Source organism: Pseudorasbora parva, chromosome 19, assembly GCF_024679245.1.
Source record: "Pseudorasbora parva isolate DD20220531a chromosome 19, ASM2467924v1, whole genome shotgun sequence".
NCBI classification, from domain to species: domain Eukaryota; kingdom Metazoa; phylum Chordata; class Actinopteri; order Cypriniformes; family Gobionidae; genus Pseudorasbora; species Pseudorasbora parva.
Genome location: NC_090190.1, coordinates 13628907 through 13643453, shown reverse-complemented (window position 1 = coordinate 13643453; position 14547 = coordinate 13628907). Strand labels below are relative to the sequence as shown.

Genomic DNA, 14547 nt, shown 5'->3' with positions numbered 1-14547 from the left:
ATATATATATATATATATATATATATATATATATATAATGTTCTCTGATGAAAGTAAATTTTGCATTTCCTTTGGAAATCAGGGTCCCAGAGTCTGGAGGAAGAGAGGAGAGACACACAATCCACGTTGCTTGAGGTCCAGTGTAAAGTTTTCATAGTCAGTGATGGTTTGAGGTGCCATGTCATCTGCTGGTGTTGGTCCACTGTGTTTTCTGAGGTCCAAGGTCAACACAGCCGTATACCAGGAAGTTTAGAGCACTTCATGTTTCCTGCTGCTGACCAACATTATGGAGATGCAGATTTCATTTTCCAACAGGACTTGGCGCCTGCACACAGTGCCAAAGCAACCAGTACCTGGTTTAAGGACCAAGGTATCCCTGTTCTTAATTGGGCCGCAAACTCTTCTGACCTTAACCCCATAGAAAATCTTTGGGCTAATATGAAGAGGAAGATGTGATATGCCAGACCCAACAATGCAGAAGAGCTGAAGGCCACTATCAGAGTAACCTGGGCTCTCATAAAACCTGAGCAGTGCCACAGACTGACCGACTCCATGCCACGCCGCATTGCTGCAGTAATTTAGACAAAAGGAGCCCCAACTAATTATTGAATGCTGTACATGCTCATACTTTTCATGTCCATACATTTCAGATGGCGAAGATTTCTAAAAATCCTTTCTTTGTATTGAGTAATATTCTTGTATTATATATTATGTGTCTTGTATTATCTAGTAATATTCTCTTAATATTTTTGTCTTAAGTAATATTCTAACTTAGTTGTCCGTTATAATCACCATATATATATATATATATATATATATATATATATATATATATATATATATATATATATATATATATATATATATATATATATATATATATATATATATATATACATACATCAAATATTATATATTATACATATAATATTTGAAACATTAAATAAATATTAAAATTAGATTTTATTTGAGACAGCATTTATATAATGAAACAGTAATATAGTGAAATATTATTACAACTTCAAATAACAGTTTTTTATTTAAACCTTTTAAAATGTTATTTATTTCTGCAATCAAAATAACATTTTCAGCACCATTACTCAGTCTTCAGTGTCACATGATCCTTAAGAAATCATTCTAATATGCTGGTTTGCTGCTAGTAAAAATTGTTAATTATTATCAATATTGAAAACTTGCATAATATTTTTGTGGAAACCATAATAAAAATGTTTAAGGATTCTTTGATGAATAGAAAGCATTTACTTGAAATATAAATCCTAGTCACACATTATTTTTAAGGTGACGCAGTTACATTTTACATATTCAAAAAATAAAATGAATAAATTACATGTAATTACTATAGAGTTACGGTCATGGCATGTTTTAGGGTTACTTATAATAAAGCATATTACTATAGTAAGTGCATGTAACGTGTAACTACTTCCCTTTTAAAATTAAGTGTGAAATATTTTCTAGCAATATAACCATCTTCACAATTCAATGAATTCTTGCTGTATAAAAGAGGGGAAAATAACGCATGTTCACAGATAGTGCAGTTATTTTAACAGCATTTGTGAGTCGTCTGAATACAACTTAAAATATTCATTTGATTTAGTTATATTTTCTGGCAATACACATTGAACAAACACATTAATTCAAGAAATAAAAGAATATAAAATGAAATTATATATATAATATTCATCAAAAGCATATCATGATCACAAAACAAATGGATATATTTATCTTTTAAATGGTGCAGTTCATGAGGTAACACTGCTTGTGAAAATGACATAAGCTGAATGAATTGCTGAGGTGTCCTTAACTTATTAATTTATACTTCTTCCATTTTTCCTGCAGGCAGAAATTCTATGAAGCTCAAGTCAATATTTGCCCTTGAGGGCTGGGTGCACAGGCCACTCCTTGCCATACACACTACAGCAGCCATCTGCACCCGAGTCCGCCCTGAGAACACGGATCTGTCAGGCAGGAAGGCAAACGCACCGGCTACGGACTGTTAGTGATTGGACTGGATTGGCGTAAGTGGGGGAGGAGAAATTCAGTGCAATTGTCTAGAATTCTAACGTAACCCTGTTTGAGATACACAAACAAAGCATTTAGAGGTTTAAAAAAGCAAACCGGAACAGTGAGTGGTGATTATACATGCATACGGTCTAATGTGAGCCGAGACACTGAAAATAAAAAGTTCATCTCAAAAAAGAACTGCACATCCTGGTTTGTTTTTTACGTTTATTAATTTACATGTAGAAAAAAACCTTACATTTCTCAATGTGCCTTTTCCTGTTTATGCGGCGCTCTGACACATAGACATCTTTCAAATAATAATAGAAAAAAAATCATCAGACTTGTATCAAAATAAAATCATGGGAAAATAGTGAATCAAAAAAAAAGAAACATCAAGTCCCACAAGAGACAATGGCCACTGTTTTCACAGAAAACACCTGAATAAGTTTGGCCTTGATAGTGGTTTGTAGCCCAGGTTAGGCTCAGTTGAACACTGATAGAGCAGGACAGACCCACACGAGGGTCTGACCGCATGAGAACATCAACGCACAGCAAATCAAATGAGAGCATCAACATCAAGTAGGAAATAAATCACAACTACTTCTCCTGATTGTCACACTACAAATGGTTGATATTTCTTTAGCAGGCTAGGATCACTTTCCATCACACGGTATCAATTCAAGTATGCAAAGGGTCTTCGAAATCGTTTCAATCGTATATTTTGTGCCCAGACGCGAAAGGTAATGTTTCTGAATATTATATACTCCTCACGTGTACAATATTGAACATAATGCCAATTCAGTGCTTTAATATATATAGAGGAGAATCAGCCGGGTGTTTTTTTTGGAAATGAAAATCATTGAAAAAATAAGGACAGAGTGTGAAAATGACTCTATTCATGCCAGCTGACTGAAAATCAGCAAATATTAACGCATGTACACATTTCATAGAAGGACGGTTTCTCCCTCTTCTGTAGAAACCTGAAAATAAAACAATACGTCGACAATACGTCATCTTCAGGCAATTTCAGATGGACTGAGTTCAACCTGAAGAATCTTAAAATAAAATTTCTGTGCTCTAATAATGTGTCAATTTCATTAGGCAGATCCAAGTTGCACTAATAACCGAAGTGCTAATTATCATTTGGAGAATTGCACATTCAGTATCTTGGGGTTTTAGGCACCAGGAGAAGCTGAAGTAACTGTACACCACGATTATTTACACCTAGTGGTTAAAGCAATGTAGTACAATCTTTAGCAGTCAGGTCAGTGATACACAGAATCACAATAAAAAATATACATATGAATCACTATCTCCAGGAATGAGTATTTACATGTAGACCCCAAAGTCAAATAACGGGTTTAGTCACTGTCTCAACTCTTCATGGAGGATCTCAGATCTTCTCCCAGCTTTCCAGATCAGGGAAAGTGGTGTAGAATCGAGAAGAAACTGTTTCTGTTCAGATCCTGATGAAGCAACTGTACAGGCGGAGGAAGCAGATGGGATTGTGCTGTCACAGACGCAAGTATCCCCCTCCGCATCTGTTACTGTGAGTCAGCTCAGGCTCATTTTGAGTTCTGTTGCCCACTAGTGGCGAGTTTAAGGAATTGCAGCTTTTCAGTGTGTTAGTGTCCATGCTGGGGAGGAAGTGGTGGTCCATTCACGCCAGGGTGGTAAAACGCACAATTATTTTCATACCGACAGTTTCCTTTCATCATGAAATGACGACACACTGGCCTCTTTGACATGTCTGAAATGAAAGAAAAAGCTTGATGTAACTTGCAAGCTCATTTTCAATTTGGGAAAATTCATGCTTTCGGTGTTCAAACTTACCGCCCATGCTGTTATGTCCTCCACGTGGTCCTCCGCGCCCCCCTCGTCCTCTGAATCCCGGGTCTCCTCCTCTCCCTCGCCCCCGGTGGAAGTGACCTCCTCGGTGTGGGCCTCCTCTCATGGAATCGTCACCCCAGTAATTTCCATTGTCCGCCCCACGGCCCTGTGGACCAGGCGGGGGACCCATCATGCGTGGGCCGCCAGGGTTGAAGGGTGGTGGGCCATGCCCATGGGGAGGTGGAGGTGGAGGATGGTTGAAATGTGGTCCAGGAGGCTTGTTGGGAGGGAAACCACCATTCATGGGCATCTGCATGTTCATGTTGTTCATGTTCACGCCGGGGCCATGACCAAGCAGACCAGTGTTCACTACGAATTGAGAGACACACAAACCATCAATCAGTTTTTCCTCAACGTAGCAATTTTGTTATGGTTAACTAAAACATTTGGTAAAAGGTTTTCTTTAATTAAAATAAAGCAGAAATAAAAGTATAAAATGAAAAATATATAAATATTAAATATTATTTTCATATTTTTGAAAAAAAAAAATATCATAAAGACTTGAAAATTAACTAAAATTAGAAACGTTGTCTTGGCAACTAGTTGATATTAAATACAAAAAAGATGCATAGACTAAATTTGAAACAAAAATTATTTAAAGCTATGTAAAATTATCATAAAGTATATATTAAACAGACCAAACTAATTTAAACAAATGCACAAAGACACATCATAAAATTACTTAAGTCACATTTAAATTAAAACCAAAAATATAAAATAAATGCCGATTCAAAATATGATTAAACCAAAACAACAACAGAGAGAGCAAACACATACTTGGCGGAGCATTGGGAGGTGGGTTCTGGTTTTGGTTCTGTTGTAGAGAGCCTAAAAGCTGCTTGATCTTATCAGAGAAATCAGGCTGTTTGATCAAGTCCTCTGGAGACTGATTAGATCCCTGAGCACCCTGAAAACAAGTGGAGATGCTTAAAATACAAAACCTTTGCGAATTTCCGTCGTAAAGAGCATGCAGATGAGTATTTTGTGTCTTACCATAATAGATGAGAGCAGTTCCTGGACATTAACAGCGGGGTTATTATTCGCTGGTGGGGCGCTGCCTTGCGCCTGAGGGCTGCAGCCGCTGTTGCCCAGGCTGCCCATGAGGTTGGCTAGAACCGGAGGGAGCTTGGAGCTTTCATTAGAGCCAGAAGAACCACCAGAGGCAGTGTCCGAAGGCTCCATATAATTCTCCTCCATCATACTGCAGTCCTACAAAACCACAGAATGAGGTCAGATCACATCCCACATCTGATATGTCTAAAATAAAGAAACAAATGGAAAGGGGAAAGCATGTAAAAGTATCATTGACTGTCTTACCTCATCCAGTGGAATGAGACGAGGTGGCATGGGCTCATACGGCTCAGGGTCTGGCTCATGAGGACTGTCTGGAACACTGCAGAGAGAGGAACAAACCACATATGTCCATTTTAAGTTCAAACTATTATCATGTTTTTTAAAGACAACATAAAATTATAAATTTTATTGCCAGAATTACTTTATAAACATGGACAATTATTTTTTGCCAGGGCTATTATTGTTAACAAAAACAATATTTTTTTTGTTAAATTACAATAAAGCTAAACTTAAATCTGAAATGAATATTTAGAAAATAAATAGAAATATTGTCTTAGAAAGTAACTGTTAAAAGTTGAAGCACTAAAAATGCTAACCTGAAATAAATTAAAAAACTAAAACGGAAATAAATTAAAAATATTTAATAAATGAAACCTGAAAAAAGAACACAAACTAATAAAAATGACAAAAGCAGGCAATTGCTGAGCATTTAATTGAAACGAAAACTGAAAATATCGAAATAAAAGCTAATTAATAAAAACTATAATAGTATAGGAATAATACTAAACCACCATAGATTTTGTTACTAATGTTATTGCACAAGTCGTAAATAATATTTTTTCCCACTTCAACAATCCAATAAAATCCAGGTCTCTAAACGCCATGTTAACATTTGCAACACATTCACTAAACATGACACGCTACAAGAGAAAAAGCATCGAAGTGTCTTCTTACCTCTCCTTGCTGAGGAAGATCTCCTGCAGAATGCCCATCTCTCGGTCTCTCTGGATCATCTTCTCTCTGCTGGTGGAACCCGGAATGACCAGGCTGCCTATAAGGGTCAATGGTCGCGGTGGAGTCCAGGGCACCCTCTCCTCCATGGTGTCGTGAGATATACGACGAGCCATTTCAAACGTGTGCCTGTCCATCATCAGCTCCCGTTTAGCCGCCTCACCGAAGTCTTTAATTTTATTGACGTTCACTAAGGTAGAGGGATTGAAAGTGATTACTACTGAAAAGAAATTCCACATAAATATTTTATATGTGATAAAACACAACATACACAACCGTTCTGATGTTTGGACTTTGGACAAATAAAACTTTGGTCAAATAAAAAAAAAAAAAAAAAAAAAATGCTATTCTTTTGAACTATCTATTCTATTCATCAAAGATTCCTACAAAATGCATTGTTTCCAGAACTGATTTCAACTGATAATAGTAGGAAAGGTTTCTAGAGCACCAGATCAGCTAGGATCCTGTGACATACTGAAGTAATGCTGAAAAATCAGCTTTGCCATCACAGGAATAAATTACATTTGAACAATATTTAAACAGAAAACAATGTCAAAATGTTACTGATTTTACTGTACTTTCGGGATAAAATAAATGCAGCATTGGTGAGCATAAGAGACTTCAAGAAAAATAAAATCTTACAAAACCTAAACTTCTAAACAATAGTGTAAGTGAAGAAAGTGTTGTTTTACCTCTCTCAGTCTCATCCAGGTCAAAGAAGAAGTATTCTTTAAGATTATCCTCTTCTGCCCACCGAACACTTTTCTTTTTCTTTCCTTTCTTAGTCAGACTCTCCTCCTCGCCACGAGGTTCAGCCAGAGCATTGGGTTTATCACCTGAAACAACCGAATAAAGCATTTTAATTTAAGCACATGCATTCATACAGCTCTCAGTGAAGTTGTGGCCTATTTTAAAGCAATAGGACTCACCCGTGTCCATGGCTTCAGGGTCCTCTGTGGGCACGGGTGTGCCGGGCTGCTCCAGTTCTTGGTGTTCATGAGGAGGGGTCTGAGATGAAGGAGTCTCAGGGGAAGACGGTTTGGCTTGCGAGCCCGGGTATGACTGTGGCCTGCCGTCAAATGGACAGGGCTGTGGAGAAATGAGAGGAAAAACACAGTTAGTGGATCTGTGCTTTTGGAGGTCGGGAGGAAATAAATAATTTTAAAAATCCATGAAGCACAAATATAAATGATGGTGGTCTGACGTTGCACACCTTATTAGTGGTTGGGGAAACAGCTTTTGGCTTCTTTTTCTTGATCTTGATGCCAGGCACTGGAGCGGAGTTGAGGGCATCCAAAAATCCAGTGGCCTCCATCGCTAAAAGGAAAAGAGATGGATATTCAGCACTACTCAGAGGGAAAACTCACTCTCTCCACCTAATTTAAAGCTTTTTTGCAGATTATCATAATCATATTGCTTTAGTTAAGGTGCTGAAGGGGCATACTCACGCTGTGGGGGTATAAGTTTGACTTTGATCTCTTTGGTAGAGTTAGGGGTGGTGTTAAGCGGCTTGTACTTCTTCTCCACTGGTGGTGCGTCATTTGGCGAAGTGCTGAAGGAAGAAAGTCAGAGTTTAATGGTTCATTTTGAATCATCAAAAGTAAAACTGCATTCATAATCATTCAAAGCGTGAATCAAATAAGAATGGATTACATGTGTCTGCTCATTATAGGTAAAAATAAAGGATGTGTTTGTTTACCTTGGTCTTTTAAGCATAGCTGGCTTGATGTTGTATTTGTCTCCGAGTTGGGGTGCAGGGGGGGTTTTCTTTACAGGAACTGGAGCTGGGCTCTCAACCTCCAAACCTGCAGATACATGCATTCAGTAAACTCAGGCAGATCACTTTTCAAATGTGCTACTGAGTAACAAGGACCTTTAAAACCAGTTGTAAATGTTAGAGACAAAAAAAGATTTATAATCCATAAATGAATTAAAATTACATGTTAAGCTGCTAAAACACTTTAAATCGATTTAAATAAATAATAACCCTACATCTAACCCTAACAGACCTAAACTTATACTTAAACGAAATACTGAAATGCTACTATAAAACTCAAAATATGTATCAAAATTAATCATGAATAGCATGAATAGCACATAAATATAATAATATATAAATAAACGTGACAAACCTGTAGAGCGGATCTTTGCGTGACTTGGAGCATAAGCCTTTGGTTTTTCTTTCTTCTTTTCCTCATCTGCTACCTTTTCTCTGGGCTTCACCTCTGGACGCACTTTTCCATCCTCCTTTTTCCGTTTCTTGTCTGATGGGAAACAAAGATGGGTTATGCGCCAATAATGGAAACTCCGCTTTGCTATAATTCATGTTAAAAGTTCAGAAAGTCTACCTTAGCAGAAAACTAAGTGACATAGAAGACAAATGCAAACGAGAAGCCCTACCATTTGGTGACGCTCCACTGGCGACGCTCTGAGAGCGTATAATAGCCATCCAGCCCTCCACCAGCACTGACGCCAGCTTCCTCAGCTCTGGGAGAAAGAGAAGACACAGAGTTTAAACCTGAGGAACACTGTAAGCAAACTGTCTGCCATTGATTTATGCAACATGTGCTCTTACCTTCTGTCTCACCGCTCTTGCTCAGATGTTTCACCAGCTTGGCTGTGTTATTCTAGCAGTGGAGAGAGACAGAAAAACATGCAGAGAACAGGTGTTAGAAGACTGCGGGGACATATGTGTGAGTTTTATGGGCTGTGGTGTGGTGAAGTACCTGTTTGAGGTGGTCCACAGTCAGAGGGAGTTTCTGCAAGGTGAGCAGTATGAGCTGTAGCAGGGGGGTGTTGGTTGTGGTCTTTGAGTAGGTGAGCCAAGAGTTCAACAACTTGTAGCCACCAACTCGAATGAATCTGAGTGGAAGAGAAAGCGTTAAGCACAACCTTGAAAACAAAAGTGTTTCAGCAAAGTTTTTGTTTTTTAAATGAATATGACTCACCGATTAAGAACATCATGTGATTTTGTCTGTAGTAAGATGTTCAGATACATGCATCTGCTGACCATTTTATGCGAGGCCTTCATGAGACTGTTTAAAACAGGTTGGAAAGAGGGAAATAAGTTAAAGAAATACTATTGGTTAATTGAATGGATGGAATTTAAAAGGTGTCCAGACAATAATACTGGTAAAAGCATCTTACCTGAAGACTTTGGCAACTCCCTCAAGACTACGTAGCTCTCCATCTTTCCCCAGCAGAGCTTCCACTCCTTTCAGCACCTCTCTGGGGTCCACCGGGCCCACGGCCATAACTGCTTACTGACAGAAGGAGAGAAAACAGGGGTTATTCATGTGCTTATGCCACTGGGGAGAATCTAGGATATGGCATACAATTGGCCAATCAATACAAAAAAAATTAGATGGGCTTAAGGAGAGCTCACTGGAACTGCAAAAGGACAATGCGGAATCTTTTACAAGGTACTCCCATTAATGTTTACCCGGGCAATTATGGATCTGAAGTAACTTGGAAACAAAAAGCTCTAAAGACATTAGGTAAGATGCCAACAAAAACGGAGTAGAGGAACATCCAGATTTTTTAATATATCTATATATTCCACTGAATCAGATATGGACATCTTATCAGCAGTTTCTGGATTGACATCAGATATGATTTGAAATCACAAGCGCACTCATAACCACAGAGCAAGCCTTGTCCTTTCTGTTCACAACAGCAATAGAAACAAACTCATGTATTCATTAATAAGCAGACATTAAACAGTTGGTGCTCAACTGTATGTTTCCCTATGAAAACGGGGGACTTTAAATACTACATCCTATGTCAAGAAATTAAATATTACAGTGTATCCAACTAGAGTTCCCTTCCTAACGAATAAAATGTTTAATATATGATGGCTGATGATATTTACTGGACTTTCGGCCACTACAAAGGGGCAGCAGGTATAACTGTTATAGTGTAACAAATGACTGCAGACTGAATTATACAACGTTCAATTTACCAGTCTTCCAGTATAATCGAATAAGTCTGTCACTAATTTAATTGTACTAGAAAATGGAAGACTGGTTACTGGAGTGTTGTATAGCTCAGTTCATATCTGAAATAATGCAACATGAATGTAAAAGTAAAATGTAACATTTTATGTGTTATGTCACTGTCATAAACCCACCTGCTTTTTATATACACTGTACATTACGCAAAATAAACGTCACATGTACAAAAGACTTAGTTATGGAAGGGAATATAATGGCTGTGTTTAGTAATGTGCATTCAATTATTTAATTTAAATAATAATAATAATTATTATACACAAGTAGAGATAAGACCATTACAAATATAAATATTTATATATATATTTGAGAATGCACTTACAGTTGAACATGTTTTTACAACTTTTTTTATTTATTAGTAATTAAGTTATTTCTATAAGAATAAAAACCTTGTAATCCTCCAAAATTTCAATAATAATATTGTTTCTAATTTATCACATTTATAGCATTAATCACAAATATTTCAAGACACACTAAGGAAGCAACAGTAAAAGTGTGCGAATGATTGACTGGATTTTCTTGTTTAACAGAAAGGCAAGTGTCACACTGACAGCTGTGAACCTCACAGGGACTCGGGCATTTATAAATTTTCTGTCTTCCTTGTTTGACACTGCTGTGATCCATCTGTCTAGACCAACCTAACATCTAGACATTAAAGACACATGGGTAAAACAAGATCATGATTATAAATAGGAACATTAAAAATATATATACACATTTTATAAAATTACAAAATATGAACAATTTTTATAAAGTCACTGCTATGAGGTTGATGGATATAAAATCTGTCGGACCCACTTTACATGAAATTGTTTAAGTGTACGAACATTTAAATTTATCACTTGATACAATGCACTTACTGTGTACATGCATGTTTTTAACACTGTACGCATATTTACAAAATACCTGCACAAAATTACATCTGGAATTACTTCTATAACAACTTTCACTTAAACCTATACCCTTACCACAAAACAATGTTAAAATGACCCTTCTTAATATCAGGAGAAGAGTGATGCAACAACACAAACACAATAAGGACATTGTACCATTTGTTTTTCTCCTTAAATAAAGTGGGACCAATACGTAACTGTGTAACTCATTTTAAAGAGTAAGCTTTAAATATTTTCCAATGACATTCTGCAAGTTTTGGAATCTTAGTATATTAACTGGAACTTTTTTATTTATGATTCAAGTATAGAACTACAGAATTCCAGAACATATTTTATATAATGCCAAAAACTAAAAAATATGCAAAAGAAAACACCCCAAAACATCAGGAAATAAGTTGATACTGGAAGCATTTTTCCATCTTGTGATTCAGTGTCCAATTTCAAGAAACTCCTTGAGTATAATTACGTTTAGAAATTATAACAGAGTATAGTCAATCAATGTTAACTTGAAACTGAGCACAAGACTTTCAAAGTGTTATGTCGCCACCATGTGGTTATTTCTAAATATACACAAATACAGAAACTGTGTATTTGCCACGCAGCCATGTAAGAAATGCAGTATCAAACGTGATCAAAATATATTAAAATAAAAAAAAATGTACAATTAATGCAATAAAAAATTACATTTTTAGAGAGAAAAAACTGAGATGGAAAATTTTCAGTAATACTAATATGTGGTAGTTAAGTCAATTACAAAGACCGGTTGAAGGCGAGGGCGGAGTGTTTCTGGTGGAGAGAGAGAGAGAGAGAGAGAAATCATCACGTCATTTGCCCTGCCCACGCGGAGCAACAGCAAATATTTCTCCCTTCAGTTCCTCTCTCTACAGCACACTTGACTGGACACCGGCGAGACTACCAACTAACTACAGCAGAAATTGAACAACGCGGCGAGTTAAACATGAATATATACACTGAATGTATAGGTTTTTTTTTTTTTTTTTACGACTGTAAAGCATGCAAATGTATTGAAACGTTTTATGTTCTACATAATTGCAAAGACAGTGAAAAATGTCTACTAATGGCTGGATCGAAAAAGTTAGAATTTACTCACTTTTGATCGTGTGAGAAATCAGGTTTTGTCTTACCCGTAACACTGTTGTTGAAGAACTTTTTATAGTCAACCGAACTCCTTTAACACGGAACAATACACACAATTCCTGAAAACGTCAGTAGTCATAACAAACAAGGAAAAGTCAACAAGAGTGTACATTCACTGTAAAGAAAATATTAACATTGTATCTGTCAAGGTTTTTTTTTTTTTTTTTTTTTTATGAAATGCAGATGTGAAAAAAAAAGTTTTAACTTTTAAAATAAATCTAAAACTGGTTATATTCCACCCTTTCCTGTATTATAATCTTCCTACAGCACTACAGGTAAACCAATCAAGTTCAACACCATGTAAACTACTTTCAACATTTAATCGAGTGTAACACACAACTGACATCTTAAGCAAATTGCCCAAAGGTGTTGTGTTAGAACTCGTTAAAACAAAGCATCCAGTGTTGGTCTGACTAAAGCCAGTTATATGAATTTATGTATCTACTCAATAGAGGCCACAAGGGGATTTGATTTGCCATCTGTCGAAGTCTCTCTCTCTCTCTCTCTCATATAGCAGCTCGACCTGAGCCGACAATGGTTCCTCTGATTGGCTTAAGTCAGAGCTAAGCCACGCCCTCTATCTTTAACCACTTGTCTTCATGGTCGCGGTGCGCTAGATGGAACGGGTGCCCGGTCGCCATCTTTGAATTCCAACAACTTTTTAAAAAATACAACGGCTATATTCCCCCCGCCTGCCATTTGTCTTCCTCGTTTACAAAGTGCTACTATATTTACCCCGCTAGCGACTCACTGATGTTAAGACGATACCTCGAGCTGTATATGAGGATGATGGCGACGCGAGACAGCCGTTCCGGACTACAGTGTTTCCCGTAGATCCAGTCAGAAAAACAAAGCCACCATTGCCTCGAGTGATCCGAGCAAAGGACAACCCGTCCGCCATTTTAAAGCAAAATCTACAAGACAAATAAAACCCTATCTACGCACTCGTAAAAAACAACAAAATGCAATCTTTATAGTCAGACTGCTATGCATTTTATAAATTATCATTGCCTAGGGTGGTTTATTTCATCAAACTGTATCCAGTTCCGCCAACTAATAACACCTAACAGTTAACGACATTATGAACAAAATGTTGCATTTCAGTCTGGGGTTTTTTTTCTCTCCGTTCGGCTAAATCCACAGGCGCCACTTGGCAATCTTTATGTGTAGATTGCGTTGATTGTTCCAGTGAGCTCTCCTTTGAAAAGAATGCAGTTTATAAAAAAAAAGCCCCAATTGAATGCAGTCACTTCCTGGCTCTGCCTATTGCAATCTTTATGTACAGATTGCTTATGATCAGCGATGGCTAGCTTATTATTCGATGATTTAACGTTACTTTAATAATTATTAGGATTACTCCGTCTCACACACAAAGAGAAACAGGGCGTTGAAGCCGCTGCTTTGGCTTTGCGGTGTGAGCTCATACGCTAGCTAGCTGTCTCGCTTTATCTCAGCATGCTCTCTAACTCTAGAAAATGTGGCGCATTTAGGTCGCCACATTCGATCTTTCTAAAGTTTTACCTATTTATATCTGGAATCATTTTCAACACAGACAATTGGTTAATTTACGTAATTTCGATTCAAATTGGTTTGAAAGAACACTTACTATTAATACCTCTCCTCTGCGTCTCGGGTTGTAATTAATATATTGTGCTTAACAGCAACAATTTTCAGCTTTTTAACAGTTTAAGAGAACGTAAACTGTCATGACTTAAGCATTATTGGCTGAAAAATGGCATAATGGGCGGGATTGTGGTGGCTGAAATTGAGCTTTTCCTTCTTGAACAATCTGGAGCAAAAAAGCAGTAAGCGAATGTCCGTTACTCGAGTAGAAAAATTTAGTTTTTTGGGGTATGATCTTCGTACACAGTTGAAAAATCCTCGACGCCAGATCTTCACTGAGACCAACTCACACCTGAAACGAAACAACATCACAAAGAGACATTAGAGAAAAGCGAATGTTTGGCGGCGGAAATCCAGATATCGGTCAAAAAGTAGTTGTTGCTGATAAACTGAGGTAGTCGGACTTTGGGATTAAAAAAAACCGCTTTTAAATCGCAAAAAGGTGGAGAGACGTCCTCCGATATAACACTTACCTCAGACAAATCCAGGAATGCTCGAGAAGGGTGGGACTCAGTATATATAGTTCTGACGTTTTTCGCGTCATAACGGTCTCGTGAGCGCGCTTTCGGGCGTTTCTTTCTACACAAAATGGAGTTGATGATCACGCGGTCCTCTCGCGCGCACACTCTCGAAACGACCTTCGTTCAAGGACGAGCCCATCCCCCACTCCATTTTCCGGTTGTTTTACGAGCTTTCTGTGCTAGGATAATAATTAATTGGTTTTAATGCATTGTACATGCATATACGTTTATATATTCAAAAACTAACTTTAGCTGATTTGGATTCAACGTTTATGCAAATTACTGTAACACTGTTATGTTTAAGTCCAGGTTAAAATGAAAACTATATACAATGGATGGAAAAGG

At 37.3% G+C, this 14547-nt stretch overlaps 1 protein-coding gene across 2 annotated transcripts; it reads right to left on the bottom strand.

The window, feature by feature from the left end:
• Nucleotides 1-2229: 2229 nt before the first annotated feature.
• On the bottom strand, nucleotides 2230-14131 carry ppp1r10 (protein phosphatase 1, regulatory subunit 10). Of its 2 annotated transcripts, none has more exons than XM_067424886.1 (18): nucleotides 12046-14131; nucleotides 9145-9260; nucleotides 8946-9032; nucleotides 8724-8859; nucleotides 8573-8624; nucleotides 8398-8484; nucleotides 8130-8261; nucleotides 7697-7802; nucleotides 7446-7549; nucleotides 7211-7314; nucleotides 6927-7086; nucleotides 6690-6833; nucleotides 5941-6187; nucleotides 5230-5305; nucleotides 4906-5121; nucleotides 4690-4819; nucleotides 3856-4221; nucleotides 2230-3772 (listed from the first exon to the last, which is right to left on the bottom strand). In XM_067424886.1, exons 2-18 carry the CDS (start codon nucleotides 9249-9251, stop codon nucleotides 3648-3650), a joined length of 2379 nt encoding a protein of 792 aa, XP_067280987.1. In that variant the 5' UTR covers nucleotides 9252-9260; nucleotides 12046-14131; the 3' UTR covers nucleotides 2230-3647. The 2 variants fall into 2 exon arrangements, with proteins under 2 accessions (XP_067280987.1, XP_067280986.1); XM_067424885.1 differs by having other exon boundaries at nucleotides 13665-14130.
• Between the last annotated feature and the right edge of the window lie 416 nt (nucleotides 14132-14547).